General features: G+C 35.7%; 1 protein-coding gene across 1 annotated transcript in view; it reads right to left on the bottom strand.

Moving 5' to 3' along the window:
• Positions 1-22,639, bottom strand: part of mtor (mechanistic target of rapamycin kinase) — a 398,131-nt gene that overhangs the window by 241,646 nt on the left and 133,846 nt on the right. Inside the window, exons 21-25 of the mRNA XM_079897701.1 lie at positions 19,838-20,005; positions 14,152-14,264; positions 12,068-12,230; positions 11,135-11,227; positions 9,369-9,515 (exon numbers count right to left, since the gene is read on the bottom strand). Coding sequence (XP_079753827.1) covers positions 9,369-9,515; positions 11,135-11,227; positions 12,068-12,230; positions 14,152-14,264; positions 19,838-20,005 — 684 coding nt within the window. The remainder of the gene's footprint in view (positions 1-9,368; positions 9,516-11,134; positions 11,228-12,067; positions 12,231-14,151; positions 14,265-19,837; positions 20,006-22,639) is intronic.

Below are 22,639 nucleotides of genomic sequence, written 5' to 3' on the forward strand. Positions count from 1 at the left end.
GCCAGTGGGTGGGCCTTAAATTAAAAACGTTAAATAAAAAAAAAAAACGTTATCCAATCACTGCTTAACCTAATAAAAAAATATTGACTAATATAGCCTACTGTTATATTATCTGTGCGTATACATAATATAGATTTTAATAGCTTGATGCTCTTTAAATATTTTGTTGCATTGTTAAAAGTAAATCCGCGATCGCTCTCCATGGTTCTGACCAAAGAAGAGCGCTTTGGAATCTCCATTACGCATCATACGCATCATACCTGGGCTGCATTTTCCGATAACATTGTCTCTTAGCGTGCTACAAAGACTCTTAAGGTATAACTTAACTAAAGGTATACTACCACTAAAGGTATATCATTGCTAGGCGTCTTCGGGGCTATCATCCACTCGCGAGGCAGAGGCGCTGAAAGGCAGAGGCGCTGGTGCCCTCCTAGCAACGGCGCTGTTTTTGGTAAAACATGATTTTGACGACTTCATTAAGTTTTGTTTTATAGAAAACTCTTTTTAAAAGATTTTCGTTTTGTATAAATTGTATCTTAATTTTGATCAATGTTTTATCAATCAATTGCCTGTATTTAATAAATAAGAAGCAAATATATAGCAGACAATGTATTGCATGTGAACTGGAGGGCGCCGAAACTCACAGATTTGAGAAATATAGGCTATATATTACAGAAAGCTTGAAATGTCTACTTTTAAACGAAAATATTCAAACCAAAATAAATAGGCTACTCTCTGATTATGTAATCCATATGAAATGTGCATTTCTCTCTGGCGTTCATGGCGAGTCCGCAATCTCCGCATCGTCAACTTCGGTATTAATCGTCTCTTTGCTAATTTAGACACATTCATAATCATTACTTTAACCGGTTCTTTGTGGCAAGCTTTATGCGTGCGGTCATAACGCTTATTATCCTGTAGGCTATGGCCTATTTAAGTAATTCAATTAATATAAAGGGGCGATTTGTCCACGAATGGCTTAAATGAACAACTACTAGTCGACTAGAAAAAAAAATTAGTCGGAGGCAGCCCTTATTCCACATATTTTCGAACCAGCAGGCCATTCTGGGTTGGGCGAACGACCCTACGGAATGAGTGAGCGGAGCGGAATATTTAGAAATGCGCTCTCCGCTCACGAGCTCTGATTGGAACAAACCCGAACCTCACTGTCTGCTGAACTTGCGCAGAAACATCAAAATAGACATAGCCAGCTTTTTAAAATTGTTTTTAAAACTAAACATTTAGACTATTTTAGTACAAATTATGAGCTTATTGACGATTTTTTATAATTCTTGACAAAATTAGAATATATTAAGTTATATTAAGACGTTACGATGAGCATTTACTACTTTTAAAAAATGCGGGCCATGAAGCGGGTCGGGTAAAATATTTTTTTTTTTTCTTTTTTTGCGGTCCGAGTTGTGGGCGGGTTAGTTGAAAACGTCGGTCGGGTGCGGTTTGTTTATACATTGACCCGCGCATCACTGCTGTTCACATAAAGTGCAGGGGAGATTTGACTCACAATTGATTACAATAGTTTGATGTTAGCATGTCTTAAAGGTAATTGTACATAATTAAGATTTAAAATACACAGAACTCACTCACACACACGCATATACTAATATATACTTATTTTATTTATATATATATATATATATATATATATATATATATATATATATATATATATATATATATCAGACCTGCAAACTCCTCAAGAGTAAAAAAGGTGACAGTGTCGCGGGGGGTGGAAGGGGGGGGGGGGGCGTGATTTTTTTATGATTTTAATATGCAAATGACACATTTCTGAGCGTGACTTAACAAAAATCAGCATACTTATCAAAAATCAATGTCAAAACATCCTTGAGGCTTAAAGAGAATGACACATTTAATATTTTAAAAATGATTTTATTACAACATGGAAACGCCTGGAACTCAAGGAAGTGTTGTGACGCATGACACAAATAAAAAATAAAAGACAGACTAGGGGTGGGCGATATGGCAATAATATCATATCAGATTTTTTTTCAGGAAAATCATGATTCACGATTTTATCACAATTCTTTTTTATGTTGGTTTTACTATTTTGTGACTGAGCATTACAGCCAAACTAATGTCCATATTTTAAAAACAAAGCCTTAGGCAACAAAATATAAAATAAAAAAGAATGGCAGACAGACAGGGGCGAAGATAAAATATTTGTCATTATTTTCTTTGTTATTAAATATTAAGATCAAAGATACACATTACACATACACAACTTAATATACAAATTAAATAAACAGTGCTTTATGTTTTCAGCTACAGTATCACTGTAAAACCTAACAGTAATATGTACTAAATACAATTGAGTTCACAGCACTCAAATAGTACCGAAACTTGAATGACTGAAACAGAACTCAAACTGAATGAATTATAGAACCTTTCTAGATCCCAGGATGATAATTGTATAATTAAATGATTAATTAAGTGATGATTGAGCATTAGTGATGAGCACCTGCTGTTAACAAGCAGAATCACTGAAGGAAAGAGAAACACAAGAACTACAACTGACTTCCAGCCACAGCAAAATCAACTGGAGATAAAAGAAGACATTAAATATCTCAAGATCTCAGCAAAGGAGGATTAAACAACTCCACGAACAGCATTACAAGCTTCACTTATTATTAACCACTTTGACTTTAGTACTGCCATTTGTCTACAGAAGTTCTTATTAGAATTAACAAAGGTTTAGAAGTTGATGATTTGAGTTTCATTTAATGTCACCATGATGGAGATCAGCGTTTGCTTTAGTTGGGCTCTTGACCCTTGACTTTTGCACTTAAGATTTTCTTTGGCTGCTATAATTGAGTGTTTATAAAACATATTTGTTATGGTGCAAAAGGCAAGGTGAAGTCTGATTGGGTGTTGATGGTCATCATTTAGTGACTTGATTCACTGATTTCATTCAGAGTCTGATCTCTGATTAAAAGGGCAATATATTAGTTTCACTCAAAACTGTGATTCTACAGCATAATAGCTAGCCATGTTGTGCCCATCAGATAATATGAAGAATCTTACAAATAGTTGTGCACAAAAGGTTTCACAGAAAAGGTATTGCATGCAGTAATGCATTACTAAGACTCACACAGACATCAGGAATCAGCATATGAATCTCAACAATGGTGACCATTAAAAAATTATTCATGCTGCAATGCATGCTGGGTACTAGCATAATACAAAACTTATCCATGGCTCCCAGCATGCATTGCGGCATAAATCATTTTTAATGGTCACTATTGTTGAGATTCATATGCTGATTCTTGATTACTGTGTAAGTCAGCATGATACCATAGAGGTTTTTAAAATCTGATTGTCACAACAATGGGCCTTACAGCAGAATCAGTTCTATTATAATGAATAATACAAGTAATACATCACGAGATTTAAGAGATTTAAACGTCTTTTATATTGAGTTGATTTCATCTAAAGCTGTGGTTGGAAGTCAGTTGTAGTTCTTTTGTTTCTCTTTCCTTCATTGATTCTGCTCGTTAACAGCAGGTGTTAATCACTAATGCACAATAATCACTTAATTTCTTGACTGCAATGTATATCTACTTTTAGTAAACTCAACTGAAATAAGTTCAGAGTACTCATAACTATTGTTTTTATAAACTTAATTGAATTGAGGCAATCGGTTTCCTCAAATGAAATGAGTTAGCTTAACTTGTTGGGTTTTACAGTGAATTAAGGCAATCAGTGTCCTCAAATGTAATACGTTAGCTTAACTTATTGAATTTGACTTTGTGTGTGACATTGTGAGCTAACAGTAACTGCAAGTGCTCTGAGTTCATTTAAAGTTTGTCATTTCACTGTTTTTAATCAATAAAGTGAATTTTCAGCTATATAAAGTATTTAAATGCAGTGTAAAGTTTAATTGTGTATTAAGAAATATTATTGTTTTAGTGAACTTGATTAAAATAAGTTCAGAGTACTCATAACTATTGTTTTTATAAACTTAATTGAATTGAGGCAATCAGTTTCCTCAAATGAAATGAGTTAGCTTAACTTGTTGGGTTTTACAGTGAAGGTGTATTTAACAGTAGCATTGAAGAAAGTAATTAAATGAACAAATATGAAAATAAAACAAAACATAGACTTCACTGTATAAATTATACATTGATACTTATTAAAGCTACTATTAAAGTTATCAGTCAAGAGCAGTGAGTGATTTTCTCTTTGCATTTTGTTGTTTTATTAACATTAAAGGGATAGTTCTCCTAAAAATTCAAATTGTCATAATTTACTCTCTCAAGTTGTTTTAAACTCGAATAAGTTTCTTTCTTCTGTTGAAAATAAAAGTTATTTGGAAGAATGTGGGTAACCAAACAGTTGATGTACCCCAGTGACTTCCATAGTATATTTTTCTCCTATGGAAGTCAATGGGGACCAGCTACTGTTTGGATAGCCACATTCTTCAAAATATTAATATTAGAAAAATATTAGAAAATATTAGAAGGAAATTAATACAGGTTTGGAACAACATTAGAGTGCGTAAATAATGAGAGAATTTTTATTTTTGGGTGAACTATCCCTTTAAGGACAAGCGGCAGCGTGTACTATTACTACTGTCTCTTTAAGAGCTGCGCGCGACGCGTGTAATATACACGCATTTGACAAACAGATTTACTCTCAATTTTCTCACGTTTGCTTTCACTTTAGACATAACCGACTTTGTTTATGTAAACCTTGTGTGTATTTGACAGTATTAGCACAATAAGACTCGAAAGATAACTTAGTCCAGTATCCAGGCGCTGGTAGACAGGCTTTTAGTGCATGTGAGCTTCACATGTAACTTACGCGCTGAGAAACGCACACGTTAGAACAGCGCATCAGGGCGTAGTTTGTGGGGGGGTTAGGGGGGAGATAACCCCCCCAATATTTAAATCTATGCATTACAACCCCCCCCCCCCCCCCCCAATATTTATACCATGATCACATGAAAAATATGCAGAATAATTTTTCAACCCCCCCAATGTTCAAACCAAATCAGCACGCGAATTAAATGTTTAACCGACAAGGCATTAAAGCACATGCAAATTATGAACTTTTGTGAGCTGCAGTGTCCCGTTCCGCTGCGTTTAAATTTTATGTGAATAACTTATACATCACGTTGTATGTTGGGACCACTGATCTATATAATGTCATTCTATATAGATCAGTGGTTGGGACAGATGCAGATGAAGGGCAGCCTGTATATATATATATATATATATATATATATATATATATATATATATATATATATATACACACACACACACAGTATAGTATATTCTCCTCACCAAGGCTGCATTTCTTTGATCCAAAATACAGCTAAAACAGTAATATTGTGAAATACTTTTACAATTTAAAATAACTTTTCTATTTGAATATATTTTACAATGCAATTTATTCCTGTGATGGCAAGGCTGAAATTTCAGCATCATTACTCAGTCTTCAGTGTTACATGATCCTTCTAGCCTGGGTTTCCCCATACTGCCTTGAGCAGCGCGATTTTATTCACGCTGCAAGGTAGTCTGGCTACCATGGGCTAATTTTTCCCCTGAAATAGGGAACCAATCACAGAACGGGGAGGGAGCAGCAAGACGATGACGAAGTATATGCGACACACCGAAGCAGTTTGTTTATCTATGGATCCAACATGACAGACGTAAAAATATATGCATATTTAGTTTAGCAAGCAAACACATCTACAAAAATATGCCTGTATTTCAAGTTGATAAAATAATTTAAAATCCACATCAGTTTATTTGTGCCGACGCGCCACGCCCTCCCAGGATCTATAACGTTACCTAGGCTACTTCCACTTTTAAAAATTCATCATAACCGCGCGCGCGATCTGCTTGCAGTCGTCGAGATAGATGCTGAGGAGTTGAAGAAAAGAATAGCTAGTGGAGATTGTAAAGTTGTCGACAATACGTCATCAAAAATCAAGTCCAGTGTGTGGGAGAAATTTGGAGTTATCTGAAGAAAATATTGTAAAAAGCTTTGCTGCAAACATTTTCGTGTTGGATAGTCGCAAATGTGGAACTTCATCCCTGAGGAAGCACGCAGATAACTGTTAACAAAGCCGTTCTATCGAACGGTATTTTTTCATATTTAACACTGTTAGTATGTGTGGTGTGCAGGGCGTGTTTGAACCCAAAATTGTCAGATGTAGGCTAGACGAAATTGCGTGGCATAGTGGTGTAGCCGCGTCTGTTCGATTTGTGTGGTAACGTTAGCCATGCCCATGTTCTTCATGTATCGGCCTTTTGACAGCTTCGGCTGAAGTTGTCCTTGTGTTAATTGTCGTGTAATAACTTCTGTATGACCTGGCAATAAACATTTTTGTAAGTGTGTCTATAATGTGATAGTCTAAACTGATTTTATTTCGGGTGCGGGTCGGGTGTCGGTTCTATTTTAAGCGGGTCGGTGCAGATTTTTATTAGTGCTGCTGTTGGAAAACGGGTCGGGTGCGGATTTACAAAATCGGACCCGTGCAGGACTCTCTGGTGTACACATAAATCTCTGACCCATCGTCGTCTTCTTCGTTGAATATCTGTCGCTCTACATACGTCATCTGGTATAATTTGAAACGATTGGCTATGAGCAGGGATGTAGTGGAGGCTAAACGCACGTAAACGCCGTTTACGCACCTCCCAAAATTTGGAAATAGCGTTTGCCCACCTCCAAAGTGCGTTTATCCACCTCTACATTGCGTTTATCCACCTCTAAATGTCACATTATTTGAGCGGACTTTGCTTTTCCAGTGCGTGATCGCCGATCGGCAAATGATTCGAGCATTTGGGCCGTTAACTACAGAGCAGAAAAGCGCGCAAACACGGAGCAGAGAGCGCAACACGCGCCACACACACACACACACACACACGGGACAAAGAGAACGGCGCACACACGTAGAAGAAAACACACGCTCGTGATGTTACTAAACAAGCTGCGCAAGAATGAAACTTGATCGCAGTCGCAACAGGAAATCAATAAAACGATGCAAAAAAGTGATTTACAGGCAGCTGGTTTAATGTAGGGAGCATGTCAAAACCCAACTGTGCAAAAGATTCAGAGGGAATCAAGCCTGCACCAGGTTAAAGACTTTTCCCTCTACATGGATTGGGGATGGTTGCAACATGTCATTTTTCTGCAATCAGAAACAAGCTAGCGTGATGACACTCATACTGAACATGCACAGTTAGACCCTCCCTCCTCCAAAAAGACAGTAGACATATTCAACTATGCTGCTGCATTTGTTGAACAAAAATTGTTTTGGAGGTATGAAGTAAACATTTTCATGAGATATATTTTTGTCATACTGTCCTGAAATTTTGTATGAATTAAACAAAACTTACTTCGTTTGAATTATTGTTTTGTTGACTTCTAAGTGGCATGGTTAGCATGTGTCAAAGTCAGTGTGTCTAACAGGCACATGATGTTCTGTCATGGCTGATAGGGTTGGGGACGGTTGCAAGCAACAAGATATAAATTGCATGTTTAATAAAAGTTTGTTGCATTGCAAACTGTTCAATTCTTCCTGCCTGACACTGAAATATGGAGAGATTGAACAGCATCTGTAACTCCTGCACACTGAATCTGTGTAGGCCTATGTTCTACACATGAACAAACAAAACTCAATAACTGTTATTTGATAAATATGACTAAATAAATAAAAAAGACTACAATAATATTATTGAAATAAATAATACTATAATATTATAGTAGGCCTAAAACAGTTAATATTTTCAGAATTCTATGCTCATTGAGACAAAAAGCTTAAGTTAATTAATGAAATTAAAGGTATTTTTAACATGTTGCAACCGTCCCTGGGTCGGGGTCAGTTGCAACATCTGACTTCTTCCATTCAAATAAATACTGTGAACAATATGTCTTATATAATCATCTTTAAATGGTATGGGTAATTGGCAGACAGAAGTTTAATATGTACAAACTTGGTTGGTCTAGTCCAAATAGTCTGAGTAACTGAGAGAAATGCAAAAAGTGTTGCAACTGTCCCCGGTCCCCACTAAACTTGATAGATTTCAACCATATTATTCCTTTCTGAGTCTCTTTAACAAGAACTTAGATTAATGTATGAATTGAATAGTGATTGTGTGACCTATGATGAGGGAACAACCAGTGATACCCTTGGTAGTACCATCAAATGATAGCCTATAGCAATGTCATCAGGATACACATACAACGGTAGGCAGTGGCCCACCTTACCGGGTGACCATGTCGTGGTCCACCAGAATTTATAGTTTACCCACCTCTTTTTTTACCACTACACCACTGGCTATGAGCTACGTACAGGCGCATTTGATAGACATTTGTAGCGCCCAATAAACGGCTCTGGGCATTCGTAAACCACGCCTCAAATACGAGAAAATGAACATGTAGTATCCAGACCACGTCTCAAAGAGAAAGTGGTCTGACGTTAGCCAGGCTATGATCCTTCAGTAATCATTCTAGGATGATGATTTGCTGCTCAAGAAACATTAATTATTATCAATGTAGAAAACAGCTGTGCAAATTTTTTTCATGATTCTTTGATGAATATAAAATTCAAAAGAACAGCATTTATCTGAAATAGAAAACTTTTGTAACTTTATACACTACCATTCAAAGGCAGTCAGTTATAATTTTTTCTTTATTTTTTGGAAATAAATTAAAGAAATACGTACTTTTATTCAGTAAGGATGCATTAAGATTAAAAGCCAAGACACTGGGTGAATGTTCAATATTTAGGCAACAGAAAACTGAGTAATGAAGGTAATGGTGGAGAGAATAGTGGAAAGACAACTCAGGCAACACATGTAAATGATTATGATGAGTTCATGAATCAGAGAGAACAGACAATCCCTTCAGCTGTGTACCCCAAAAGACAAATCACAAATCTCAGATCAAGTGTGGTGTTGAAGACAGATGTAGCTATGTTTCAAACCATACAAAATACAAAAAAGGAGTTCAATGAATATACTGGGCATGCCTTTAAGGGGACTCATTTACTCCTAGTGCAATCAGTTTCCCATTCTTTACAAACTTAGGAACAAGTCAAATTTATTTTATGAAAGACAGTATTATTAAATTTAATCAATTCAATATGTGATAAATGAGCACTCATTCAACCAATACACCACAAACAATACCATTTTGTTTAAAAAAAGATTTTTTTTGTGAATGAGGACATTATAAACTAGATAATGTATACAGATTTCCAACAGTAGAGTCGAAGTTGAGCAGAATGTCTGATATTAATAGACTGGTCTGCTTCAATATCTACATTAATACCAATCTATTAATGGCACATGCAAATGTTAACACATCATTCTACAAACCTTCTGCAGAGCAGTTGTGCTGACGTGCAGTTTCTTCATGGGTCCTGATTCGACCGGGTTACTAACCAGAGTGTCGCTTTGATTACCACGTAATTGTCTATGCTGAAATATTAAAGGGTCCTCTTCCTCTTCCGCCAAAGTATAGCCCTGAGAAGGAGACACACAAGTCAGCAAAGACAAATCATACACACACACACAAATCTACCTTTGTGTCAGCTTGAAAAAACCTAAATGCCCAAAACTTTCCACAAATAAGGGATATGTAGGTCTTGAAACTCTAAATTAGGGCTGGGCGATATATCGCATGACATTGTTAGGCGCATCTCGTCAGTAAAGCCAGTTCCTTGATTAGTAGTAAATCGCCATCACCTGCTTTCAGATGGAGCGGCATTCACTACAAAGAGCCGTAGTTCACTAACAAGCTGAGCCATATCGCATTAATTATCGCAGGCGATAATTATCGCAGGAAATATAGTCAAATGTTCATTTTTTAACAAAAGGTCTACTGACCTACTGAATAATTTGTGATCATTTACTAGCAACATGCATAAAAAAATTATTAAAAAGAATAAAACTCTTTCATTCAATTTCCCTCATTCAAAAAAAAGGCCTGCCTTCAATTGTTTTTTTTAAAGGATGAAGCCACAGATTTGATTATAGAGATTATAGATGACTATTCATATGTTTGATGTGTAAAATCAGTATAATCTCTATAATCAAATCTGTGCCTTCATCCTTTAAAAAAACAATGGGACACCAACTATTTAGGTTTTGTTGGCAAAAGGAGGCAGAAAAATATATTGTAATTATACTGCGGGGCTGTTGAATACTTGACTCTGATTGGTTGACGAACATTCTAAGGTGTGCAATTATTTTCCTGGAAACACATGGCTAAAGTAGTTCCAGGAAGGGCTTGACCGCATTACAGTTCCATTTCACTTCGCCAAATTATTTAAGTTATTTCAAAGGTCTTTACAGCCTACAACAGCAAAAAGAACCAACCCCCCCCCCCCCCCCCAAAAAAAATAAAAAAAAATAAGACAATAATAACAAAAACTAACAGGTAATTCACACACACTTATTAGAGATCTCTCTCTCTCTAATAACTGCATTATTCTGCATATTAATGGATTAAGTCTCCATTACTAGCTCTAAAATTATGTTTTGGAATTAGCAATGGAGGCTTGAAATGAGATGCATAAGTAATTAGACTAACACACGAAAGCGTTTTAAGGACAAAAACCTAACAAATGTCTTGAAATAAAACATCTGAACAATGTGTCGTAGGCATTGTATAAGCTGAATAATTGACCTTATTTACACCTCGGGTGCATATAATATTCTAATAATTTAACGGCCTTTCTTTAATTGTTCCTTACATAAAACATACATAAAATTCTTGAAAGAGGGGCAAGAACCTTTCTTTTACACCAGCATTACGTGTTGGTAATTCTATGCCAGTAGGAAAAACCATACATCTCGAAGCCAAAGACAAGATTGGATATGGATGCCAAGAGGCCACGTGCTGGAACAGGAAGTCTGGGTTCACTAGCAAAGAATGAGTGGTGGTTCACACAGGGGGCCAAATACAGGAAACGGAGGCAGGCTTCTCCATCAGAACACAAGAGCTGGTTTGTTTCAGACAAGTTCTTCTAACAAGAACGTGACTGAATAGTCATCAGGGACCTAGTTTATGTAGAATTTTTTTAAATGTTTTTTGCAAAGAAATATTATATCCACAGACGTGCAGAGGGTAGGATGCTGACCTTGACAATTCGACAGATGAGCACATCGTAGCGCTGGTGATTGATGCGATGTTTCAACATCACTTTATTAACCATAGGAATGAAGATCTGGTACTGTGAAAGAAATATGCAGAAAAAATATTTTTAATACTAATATTCATGCCAAAACAGCACAACTATTATGCTATGAAACATACTAATTTATTTAAAAAGTTCAATATTAATATAAATATTAACAAATGAAATTAAAACAATAACTAAGCCTTCAAGTAACAATTAAGTAAACACTGCTTCATGTTTTTAAGTAATTATTCAAGACAAGTTAACAGCCAGTAAAAAAAAAAAAAAAAAAACTAAAAACAAAGAAAAAAAGAAGTACCACATGTGTACTGATTTAAGTCATTATACTCAGTACTAGCATTGTAGAAATATTTGTATTGTTACTTCTTTTTATTTTAGCATCAACTTGGTGGCAGCACTTCTCACATGAAGAGGAGGAAAAGCATACTGGATTTATTTAGACTAAAAAGCTTTTGAGTATTGGGAGTGAATGAGTGCACATGTGTATACATGTGACTAAACCCCATCAACTAGGAAGTACACAAATAAAGTGTTGTTCCTCTAACACAGGAAACTGAGGATTGTGGCCAGCAGTGATCAAAGGAATCAGAACTTGTGCCTGGTGCTCATGGTGGCCACATGTTGACTGGTAATTTTAAGAGGGTTTTGAGAGGAATGGTTAAAGCAATGACCTCATCCCTCTCTCTGATTGGAAACGTCTTTGTGCATTAGCGAGACACTAGGGAATACTTAGAAGGCTACTTCAGAACATCAGTTAATGACATATCACTATGAGAATTATGGCAAAAAAAAGTTTCAATAGTTTATTTCCAAACGATGAGGACAGCATTACAGATCCACTCCCCAGACTTGAACTAGGCTTTAAGATTGTACCTTTTTGCCAAGCTGAAAGACTAATGAGGACAGCGTGTCCATGGAGGTGCTCCGCAGCTCTGGAGTAACGTCGAGTGCACGTACAATGGGATGAATAATTCTGGAAGCATAATCTGTGAAGTCTAAAGACTCAGTCAGGCGATCTAAAGTCTCCAAGGCAACCCTAAACACCAAAAATAAAACAACCAAATGTTCATTAAAACATTTATTGTCATTTTGTCACATTTTGTTAATAAATTGTAAAATAACAAGTAATAGACTGATATATCGGCCAATATTTAGACATTTTAAAAATACTGGTAGCAGAAAACCATGTTGTCTTGGCTGATTTACAAAAGTGAACATTCCACCAAATGTTGGTTTCAAAATTTACCAACAATCTTGTTCACAGATATCAGACATTTTTATAAAAAAAAACAAAAACAAATTAAGTCAAATGACAAAAATAAGTGTTTAACCCTCTTTGCGTGTTGGTCAAAAATGACTGAAATGTATATCTTTTTTATTTCAATGAAATGAATGTTCTATATTTTAGTCCGATAATGTTTTTTTATTTATTATTTTTATGGTACTAAATTATATTTATATATTTATAATCCGTTTATTCACTTTTTGAGCATAGACCTGAAAATTGAATTTCCAACTTAAACTGTCGAAACAAGAGGATAGAAAGGCATAGTGCCAAACATTAGTTCCAAACTGATGAGTGATATCTTCTTGAGGTGCGTAGATCCAAAAGGAAATCAAAAATAAGAAAAAAAGAGATAAAAATTTTACTGTCCAGAGGCCACATAGTGCAAAAGTACAAATAAAGTGCCGTAAATCTTGAATGCTTTAGAGTAAAGACTTAAGTTTGATCTCTTTTCAAAGACGACACTTGGCAGATTATTGCTCAAGTGAAAACGTTTTTAAAAGTGAACCTTTTTGAATTTTACATTTATGGTTATGAAAAATGTGCAAAAATACTATTTTCAATTTTTATATGAAATATATTTACATTTTCAAAAACATGTTTTACTCTAAAACTGTGAGAAAATCAAAGCCATAAATCGAAACAAGTTGTGTTAAAAAATTTGAGCCTGATTTCTTTTCAGGACCATGCTCTCTATATTGCCATTGGCAGCCGAATAGCTTTTAAAAAAAATATTTGTATCAGTAAAGGAGACACGATCTAGTTAATTGTTTGAGGTTTTAAAACCGAGTTTCCAAACCAACACACCCACACTGTAGTGCAGCCAACAAAATCAAGCACATTAATAAAATACAATCCGTCTACCTTCCTCTTCAAAATTCTTTCTTAAACTCAGCCCAGAACTTATTCAGTAAAACAATACAGATTCTTGTCTGTAAAAAACGTTTTACTGAGAGTATTAGCAGAGTAAAAGCTGGCCAAAGCCACTTTGTTAATGTGATCCTGTATTCATAGACTCTGGGGTTACCTGATTCACATTCGTTCTTACCACTGCTGCGAAAACACTCTCACTACCTCAAATGACCTATGCCCACATTAAGTCAACATGAAATCAAAATTAAACACATTTACTTCAATATATGTTCTTGATCTCATTGTTTATCAGTGAACATTATTCAAAAAAACAAAAAAAAAATCCCTGAAACAAATGTACTTTTTTTTTTCACAAACAGCAAAATAACTATTAAGGCATTTCTTAATTATTATTTAATTAACTATTTAATTCAGGTGTGGCTCCAATCTGGTAAGAAACAGCCTTTCTTTTTTTTTTAACCATCCCACCAATTCCCTAATAATTAAAATCAAGCCTAGTCGTCCTACATTCTTGGAATCAATATATTCTGTTTAACTTGCAAACATTTCCTATCACAGTAATAACATGGGTTGCAAATGGCGGTTCATGTTGACCTGAAGTTGAGACTTGTTGATACTTTTATAGATAGTATAGAAAATTAAGTAAAAAACAAAACAAAACAAAAAACAGTTTTCCAAATTTCATACCAACTACTGTAGCAACATATACAGTAGCGTATGTTTACTTTCACTACTTCACTGGTTTGAATAACACTTGTTTAAAAAGAGCTTGAACAGAGCAGAAGATTTTCACACTGACTTGCGGGCCTGCAGGGGGACATCGGGGGCATCGAACAGTTTAACTACGGGAGGCAGCAGTAGGTGGAGGTAGTCATCCAGGTTAGCTCCAAACAGCTGGATGGCCATGAGCAGCTAGGACACAGAAGGAAGAAAACTGCCTGAAAACTGTGAAAATGGTGCATCAAGACAAACAGTACATCTCTGGAAAAAAACGGTTAAATACATCAGAGTATTGTGCATTATATATTGTGCTATATACATAGCACTTGGCACACAGTAAACCATGATATATAAATCCATTATAGAAATTTGTTAAAAAAAAATTTTAAGAGTCATCTACATCACAATGAACACATTAAAGCATTTGTTTGCACCCTATAGCAAACCATTAATCACAAATTACTTTATCTTTTATCCACAAATGAGGAACACAAGCAAACAAGTGCTAATAGGAAAGCTTAACAGCATTAGAAACAGTAACTACAGTGAGTAAGATTTAGTGGAAGGTCAGTTGATGTCACACAACTTCTAACAAGCTTGCCTCATTTTGTGAATGGACGCTACAAACCAGTACTAAAAAACTTAATTTACTTAAAACTTAATTTACAACAAATTTCCATACTGATATGAAATGTGACTTGAAGATACTTTTCCATCAGCAGTCACTAAAACAAAACAGCAAACAGGTTTATAAATTTTTTTTTTTTTAAAAGATTCAAAAAGAGAAATGGCTTTAAGGAGGCCATCTTTAGAATAAACCCTTTTTTCCCTTTTTTTTAAATCAAAATATTGCCCCTCACAAGGTCAAAATCTTGCCAGCGCAGCTCACATGAATGACTGAGCTTTTGTTTTCTTATTTGGCCCATAACAACTGGTAGGCAGTTTAAGAGCTCCTTTAGGGTGACCTCACTGCTCCCAGTGATGCAGACGGTAGTTATGGGCTCTACAGGCGTGCAGAGAGAAGACTCATGTTGATGTAGGAATTACTGAATTACTTGAGTGGGATTTGTGGGTTTGGCCTGGAGCTACACACATCTGTCAGGAGCTGAAGACTGGCAGAGAAGATGTCTAATGCTGAAGGAGCTCAGGAAAGCTCTGATATTCATTGACTTTTTTTAAATGTGAAGGGGGATTGTATGTATGAATGTATGTATGCATGTATCTATTTATTTATATTACATGTCTGGAATACATGAGTCTAAAGCATTGTCTGCATAATCATTTTAGTATAAAACGATTTTCTAGTACTGTACATCTGCTAGTTACATTACACTTCATCTATAATCAAATTCATCAGTGATAGTGGTCAACCAATATACAGTTTCTGGTGGAGATACTGATATCTTGATATTCCAATCTCTTAGAGTGGAAGAAGGCTGATATAAATATACTATTTAATTATAGAGAGTAAATAACACATGCTGCAATGATATTTATATTTATTTTAAATAACATGTATGTCCAAAATTGTATGGGGTTAGAATTGTTGCATTATTCCAAATAAATAGATTGAGATTCACAAACAAATGTAAAGAGATTCACAAAAATGTATAAAACTCACAAATAAATAAAATAAGATTTGTAAAAAATATATATATATTTACAAATGTGTTTTATGTCACAAACACAACTCTGGCATTTATTTGTGAACCGTTTTCTGTGCATTTGTAAATCGCTGTACACATTTGTGAATTGCTTCTTGTGCATATGTAAATCCCCTCACGCATCTGTGGATTTTGAAACACTTCTTGCGTCGACGTGCAGACAAATCCACAAATAAGTGGACTACCCCCACCGTTTTCTAAAGCCCATCAGATAACGGCCACATTGAGCTGACCAATCGTAGCACATTCTCGCTACAACCAGTAACGTTAGACTTTACACTCCAGGCGGTAACTGAATCTGATTAATTTTGAAGATATTTGCACCCTTGAAATGGGTGCACAGAAAAGCGGTTCACAAATAAATGTCAGGCAGAGTTGTGTTTGTGACATACAACACATTTGTAAAAAAAAAAATTTATTTGCAAATCTCATTTTATTTATTTGTGAGTTTTATAATTTTTTGTGAAACTATTACATTTATTTGTTGATCTTAATCTATTTATTTGTGAATTTTATAATTTTTTGTGAATCTCTTTACATTTGTTTGTGAATCTCAATCTATTTATTAGGAATAATGCAACAATTATAACCCCATAGAATTGTTGACAGAACTCTCCTGACCCTAATGAATTCACACAGATGGACTGTCACGCACAGATTACACATACTTTTGTACAATATGCACACTTCAGAGAATCTAACAACTGGATTAGCAGAAGTTTGCAATGTTCATTGAGTAAAAATATTTATTAGATATTCCAAGACTTCTTTACATGAAATAAACACCAATGTACAGAATGACGATGGTATATGAGAAAGATACTATTAAATAACAGAAAGACAAACTTTTTTCTTTTTTTTTATAAACCGTTTAGTCTGTGGATATTCACTAGTCTGTGAATACAAAAAGGATGCCTCCTAAACTGTTCTGAAATACAGGTTATCAGATTACCTAAATACAGACAGAGGGGAAGGTTTGTTGGTCGTCAGAGGAGCGCAAGGTTTAGATCACAAGGTTTAGATGAGATCATCTGACACCCGAAGGTGAACTCAGCACATATTGAAATAATGTGAAACAGGTGGCACAGACAGCAGACATAGAGTGCTTACACACATTAAATTACCGTAAAGTACCATCAAATATCCATATTGACTTTTTAGATAAATCCATAATGTGTTTAAACAAGCAGCAGCATTCCGTCTTTTTACTGTTAAAATACCATTTCACACATCAGAACTAAAATACCAGTAAACTCTGTTATATCAATCAACAGAAATGATCTTTAAATGCTTCACTGTTTTCTTCATCCGCCTGGGTGAGTAGAAGTGCTTAAGTTTTACTCTCTGTCTAATCTGGCAACACTGTTTGACTTCTGATTGACAGGCGTAAGGGGCTCACAGAAAAAATTTTTGCTTTTAAAAAATGAGACACTTATATACATATATATATATATATATACATATACATATATATATATATATATATATATACAGTGAGGAAAATAAGTATTTGAACACCCTGCTATTTTGCAAGTTCTCCCACTTGGAAATCATGGAGGGGTCTGAAATTGTCATCGTAGGTGCATGTCCACTGTGAGAGACAATCTAAAAAAAAAAAAAAATCCAGAAATCACAATATATGATTTTTTAACTATTTATTTGTATGATACAACTGCAAATAAGTATTTGAACACCTGTCTATCAGCTAGAATTCTGACCCTCAAAGACCTGTTAGTCTGCCTTTAAAATGTCCACCTCCACTCCATTTATTATCCTAAATTAGATGCACCTGTTTGAGGTCGTTAGCTGCATAAAGACACCTGTCCACCCCATACAATCAGTAAGAATCCAACTACTAACATGGCCAAGACCAAAGAGCTGTCCAAAGACACTAGAGACAAAATTGTACACCTCCACAAGGCTGGAAAGGGCTACAGGGAAATTGCCAAGCAGCTTGGTGAAAAAAGGTCCACTGTTGGAGCAATCATTAGAAAATGGAAGAAGCTAAAGATGACTGTCAATCTCCCTCGGACTGGGGCTCCATGCAAGATCTCACCTCGTGGGGTCTCAATGATCCTAAGAAAGGTGAGAAATCAGCCCAGAACTACACGGGAGGAGCTGGTCAATGACCTGAAAAGAGCTGGGACCACCGTTTCCAAGGTTACTGTTGGTAATACACTAAGACGTCATGGTTTGAAATCATGCATGGCACGGAAGGTTCCCCTGCTTAAACCAGCACATGTCAAGGCCCGTCTTAAGTTTGCCAATGACCATTTGGATGATCCAGAGGAGTCATGGGAGAAAGTCATGTGGTCAGATGAGACCAAAATAGAACTTTTTGGTCATAATTCCACTAAATGTGTTTGGAGGAAGAAGAATGATGAGTACCATCCCAAGAACACCATCCCTACTGTGAAGCATGGGGGCATCATGCTTTGGGGGTGTTTTTCTGCACATGGGACAGGGCGACTGCACTGTATTAAGGAGAGGATGACCGGGGCCATGTATTGCGAGATTTTGGGGAACAACCTCCTTCCCTCAGTTAGAGTATTGAAGCATTGGCATTGGCAAAATTACATTTCCTTAATAGCCTAAACAGAGGCTTTACTCTCTTCAAACTTAAATTGTCAATATTTCATTACATCACTGTTTGAAAACACTAATTTTTTTTACCTTTTATAAAGGGCATTTTTCCCCTAATTTTATTAAATGTATGCTCCATCTTTCATTTTAGATTCTTAAATTTGATCAATATATTCAATTAGAATAAAAAGACACTAGGCTGTTACCAATCAAATTAAATAATTTACATTGAAAAATTATAACTGTATTAAATTAGATTATTTTAAATATTTTTAAATATACAAATATGAAACGTTGGAAAGAATGATACTTTATGAAACTAAACCGCCAGTAGGAGGCGGCAGGCAACCGTCTTAAAGGGATAGTTCACTTTGAAATTAAATTTTGGTATGTTTTAGCTTACCTCAAGGGCATCCAAGATGTAGGTGTCTTTGTTTGCGCAGTAGTTTCAATTTTGATATTTTTAAGTCAAACCGTTCTTGTCTGTCAGTCATATAAAGCAGGTCTATGGTCACCACCTCAAAGAGCATGCACAGAGAAGTCCAAATTAAACAATTCCCATCGTAAGTACACATTGATGGCCTAAGACACGAAACGAGCGGTTTATGTTGTTGAAAACGAAAGTAAAAGAGTCACACACGTTCATTGCGTTTTAACGTGATACATCGAGTTTTGTCGAGAGCCGGAGGCGGCACGAAATTTGATTATGAGGCCGCCTCATAATTCTCTATGCAGGAAAAACCCTGAACGTAACACGTAAATGCGCTTAACTAGTGTAAATCAAGCAAGCTAGTATGCATAGGCCATGAAGTGTTGGCGAAATAACACATTAGGGGACCGGAGTGAATATGGAATTTTTTCCAGAAAACTTATTGCACAAAATAAATTCAAGCACTTTCAAGGACCTGTCTCTATGTATATTTATTTTCAAAAACTTTCCAGGGCCTTGAAAACATTTTTTCAGATTCACAAACTTTCAAGGATTTCAAGGACCCGTGGGAACCCTGATTCTCGTCACTTTATAAACTTAAGATTGAGCCACTGTAGTCACTTGGACTATATTAACGATGTCTTTAATACATTTTCTGGGCCAGCAAGTTATAATGCCTTAGAAGCCTATGGAGGAGTGATCCAGCTCTCAGATTTAATAAAAAATATCTTAATTTGTGTTCCGAAGATGAACGAAGGTCTTACGGGGTTGGAACAACATGAGGGTGAGTAATTACTGACAGAATTTTCATTGTTGGGTGAACTAACCCTTTAAAGCTCACTTGAATACTTTGATACCGCAGCAAAAACTACTAGCCTAACTGATAAAGTTCAAACATTATTAAAGACAAGTCAGTAATAAAATAAGAACAAATACACATATTAAAAGCAGAGATGAATACTAAATAACAAATAACAATACCATGTGAATCAATCTAGAACATTTTTGATGCATTGGTGAATCAATTATTCCCCAAACCTATTAAGAAGCATTGCTACTTTAACACTCATATCAGTGTATGCGTTTACCTTAATGGTGACGCTACGTCCGGGGCTGTTGTCGTGCATGAAGACTCGCAGCATATGTGGGATGAGTTGTGGCAGGTAGAGTTTGAATTCTCCACCTAGAGCCACCACTATCTGCTCAATCAGCAAAATAATGGTGTTCTGCATGGGATTGTTTGGAGTCCAGTATTCCTGTAGAAGAGAAAACACCATATCCCAGTGTTCCCTACATGAGTTTGTTTTTGCAGTGGGGGCCAACATCTCCCCCAAGTTATATGCAATGTTATGAAATATGTTTTGGTTTTTTAATAATAAAAAACTATTTATACAAACAAATAAAACTCCAAAACTGTATAACTCAGTCTAGACAGTATTCACACCACTGATTCTTGGTTAATTGCATTTAGGGAAGAAAGTCGATTTAGCTGTCCAACTAATCCTGTCCATGATTCAGACTGCTTTGATTCTGCCTCCAATCAGTTAAACCGGTTCATTAAAAAAAAGAATCAAGTGATTAATTTGCAAAATAGACACATTGAGCTATATGTTCCTTATAGCATTCTTTTAACAAAGCGACTTAAAGGTCCCGTATTATGCCCCTTTTCACAAGATGTAAAATAAGTCTCTGATGTCCCCAGAGTGTGTATGTGAAGTTTCAGCTCAAAATACCCAACAGATCATTTTTTACAGCATGTTTAAATTTTCATTTTTTGGGGCTCAGAAAAACGCACTGTTTTAGTGTGTGCCCTTTAAATGCAAATAAGCTGCTGCTGGACGACCCAGGGGGCGGAGCTTCATGAGCTCGCGCTCAGTCTCTCAGGACAATTTCATCTCCCGGAATGATGATAATATCAGAAACTCTCAGTAACGGTGTTCATTTCGAGTTGGACAATAATGCCTACAGAGTCAGAGTGCTGTATAGAGATGGAACAGGTATAGTTTAGTAGTTTAATTACGGTTATTATAACGTATTTGTCATCTGCTTGTATGTATCCATTATTTATTAATAGCCTACAAGTCTGCTGTTTCGGACCAGGTCTGAATGATGATCAAACATATACTGATGAGTTTAATAAAGTTTATTGTACATCACACAAAAGATGAAGCGTCAGTTTTACTTCAGAAAATCACCGTAAGAGCTGAGTAAACACAGTAAGTTATAAGAAGTGCGCAAGTACATAAACGAATTTCGGTAGAGATGAGGGAGCATTTCTGTGGGCGGAGGTTAGTCAAAAAACTGTTCTACTGACGTCATTAAAGAAGGAAGTAGAGGGATGTAGTCCAAACGGGCCGTTCGATGTAGGCGACTTCTGTTAAATAAAATATCTCGCTTGGCATTGAACTTTGAGCTTTATAATTTTACAGATATTATTTATGCTCTAACAGCAACATTACACACTAACTAAAGTTTGAAACATGGGATCACGAAGAAAGGGACCTTTAATAGAAAGTTGTGTTGTCAGTATATTACTGCATATATTAATATTGTTTTCTTTTCACAGCAGTTTTTCTCTCTCATTACACACAGTTAAAACATTCAAAAACTAATTACAATAAATAAAATAACAAATAACTAGCAAATTAATTAAATTATTTTTGTACTGTGGCATTGCAAGTTCAACAGCGATGATGAATAGCAGTGAAAAAAATGTGGAATTGGGAGTTGTGATTATGCGAGTGGAAAGAGTGAATCGAGTACTTCATAAAGCTCCCAATATTCTCTACTTGTTGAGTACTAAGACAGCCACAAAAGGACAAGGTGTCAAAGACTCTAGGGGCCTATTGACACTTGTCATTTAATGTATTTTTACTAATCAGATAAATCAGATATCCGTTAAAACAGATAAAACGGTTTCATTTACACTTTTCCACATAAATGTGTCTCCACAAAAAGAACACAAATCAGATCTTCAATTCACACGATATATGCAAATTCAAGAGTTCACATTACTGAACGCAAGTCTGGTGACATCAGCACTGGTGAGAGAATATAGTGGTCACCATTTTTAAAGGGGTCATGAATTGAGAAATCAAAATTTTCTCTGATCTTTTGACATTTAAGAGGTCATTGTTCTATAAAAATATTCTGTTTCTTGTTAGTCCAGCTTTTAATGAAATCTAGCTCAGAAAACGACTTGCTTCTGATTTTGTCACATTATTACATCATAGGGTAACAAAAGACTGCCTCTGCAGAAGAAGATCAATGCCTCCTTCTACATCATTTCCTCTTTAGCCCCGTCCACCGATTTGCGCATGTCATGTTCACTTTGTTGGCAAATTTTTCAACTATGTTACAAGATATTTTTCAAATTCAGAAGTTTTCAAAACAATTCCACCTGTAATGGCAGGGACGTTGAAAATGATTTTAAAATCACAGCAGTAGGCATTTACTTCCAAGTCCTGAATGCGCACGCCAATCAAAACGTGTTGAAAAATTGGCTAAAAAACAGGACAGAAAATAGCTTCTTTCTTCTAAATTAGGATTTTTTTGATGTAAAAATCTTGATAACATTATAGGTGGCATTCAGGGAAGGTTATTAAAAAAACATTATAAGTGGCATTCAGAGAAAATTATAAAAAATGGGTGATGGGTTTTCAGGATGTGACTCTGAACGTTGAATTTCATTTGCAACAGTTTGCGCGTCTGCTTGCTGGAGAAAGATGCTTAACTGTTCATCGCTGGCGGGCCATATCTGTGGTGTTGCGTGTTGCAGTATCTCTGTCATTTCTGGCTACCGGGAGACTGTATAATACGCTCTAAAATGTGTTTCTGTTAAACTGTTCTGTTCACTGTTCATTCTATGAACTTCATAGAATTGAAATGAA

This window comes from Squalius cephalus, assembly GCF_949319135.1.
Source record: "Squalius cephalus genome assembly, chromosome: 16".
Lineage (NCBI taxonomy): Eukaryota > Metazoa > Chordata > Actinopteri > Cypriniformes > Leuciscidae > Squalius > Squalius cephalus.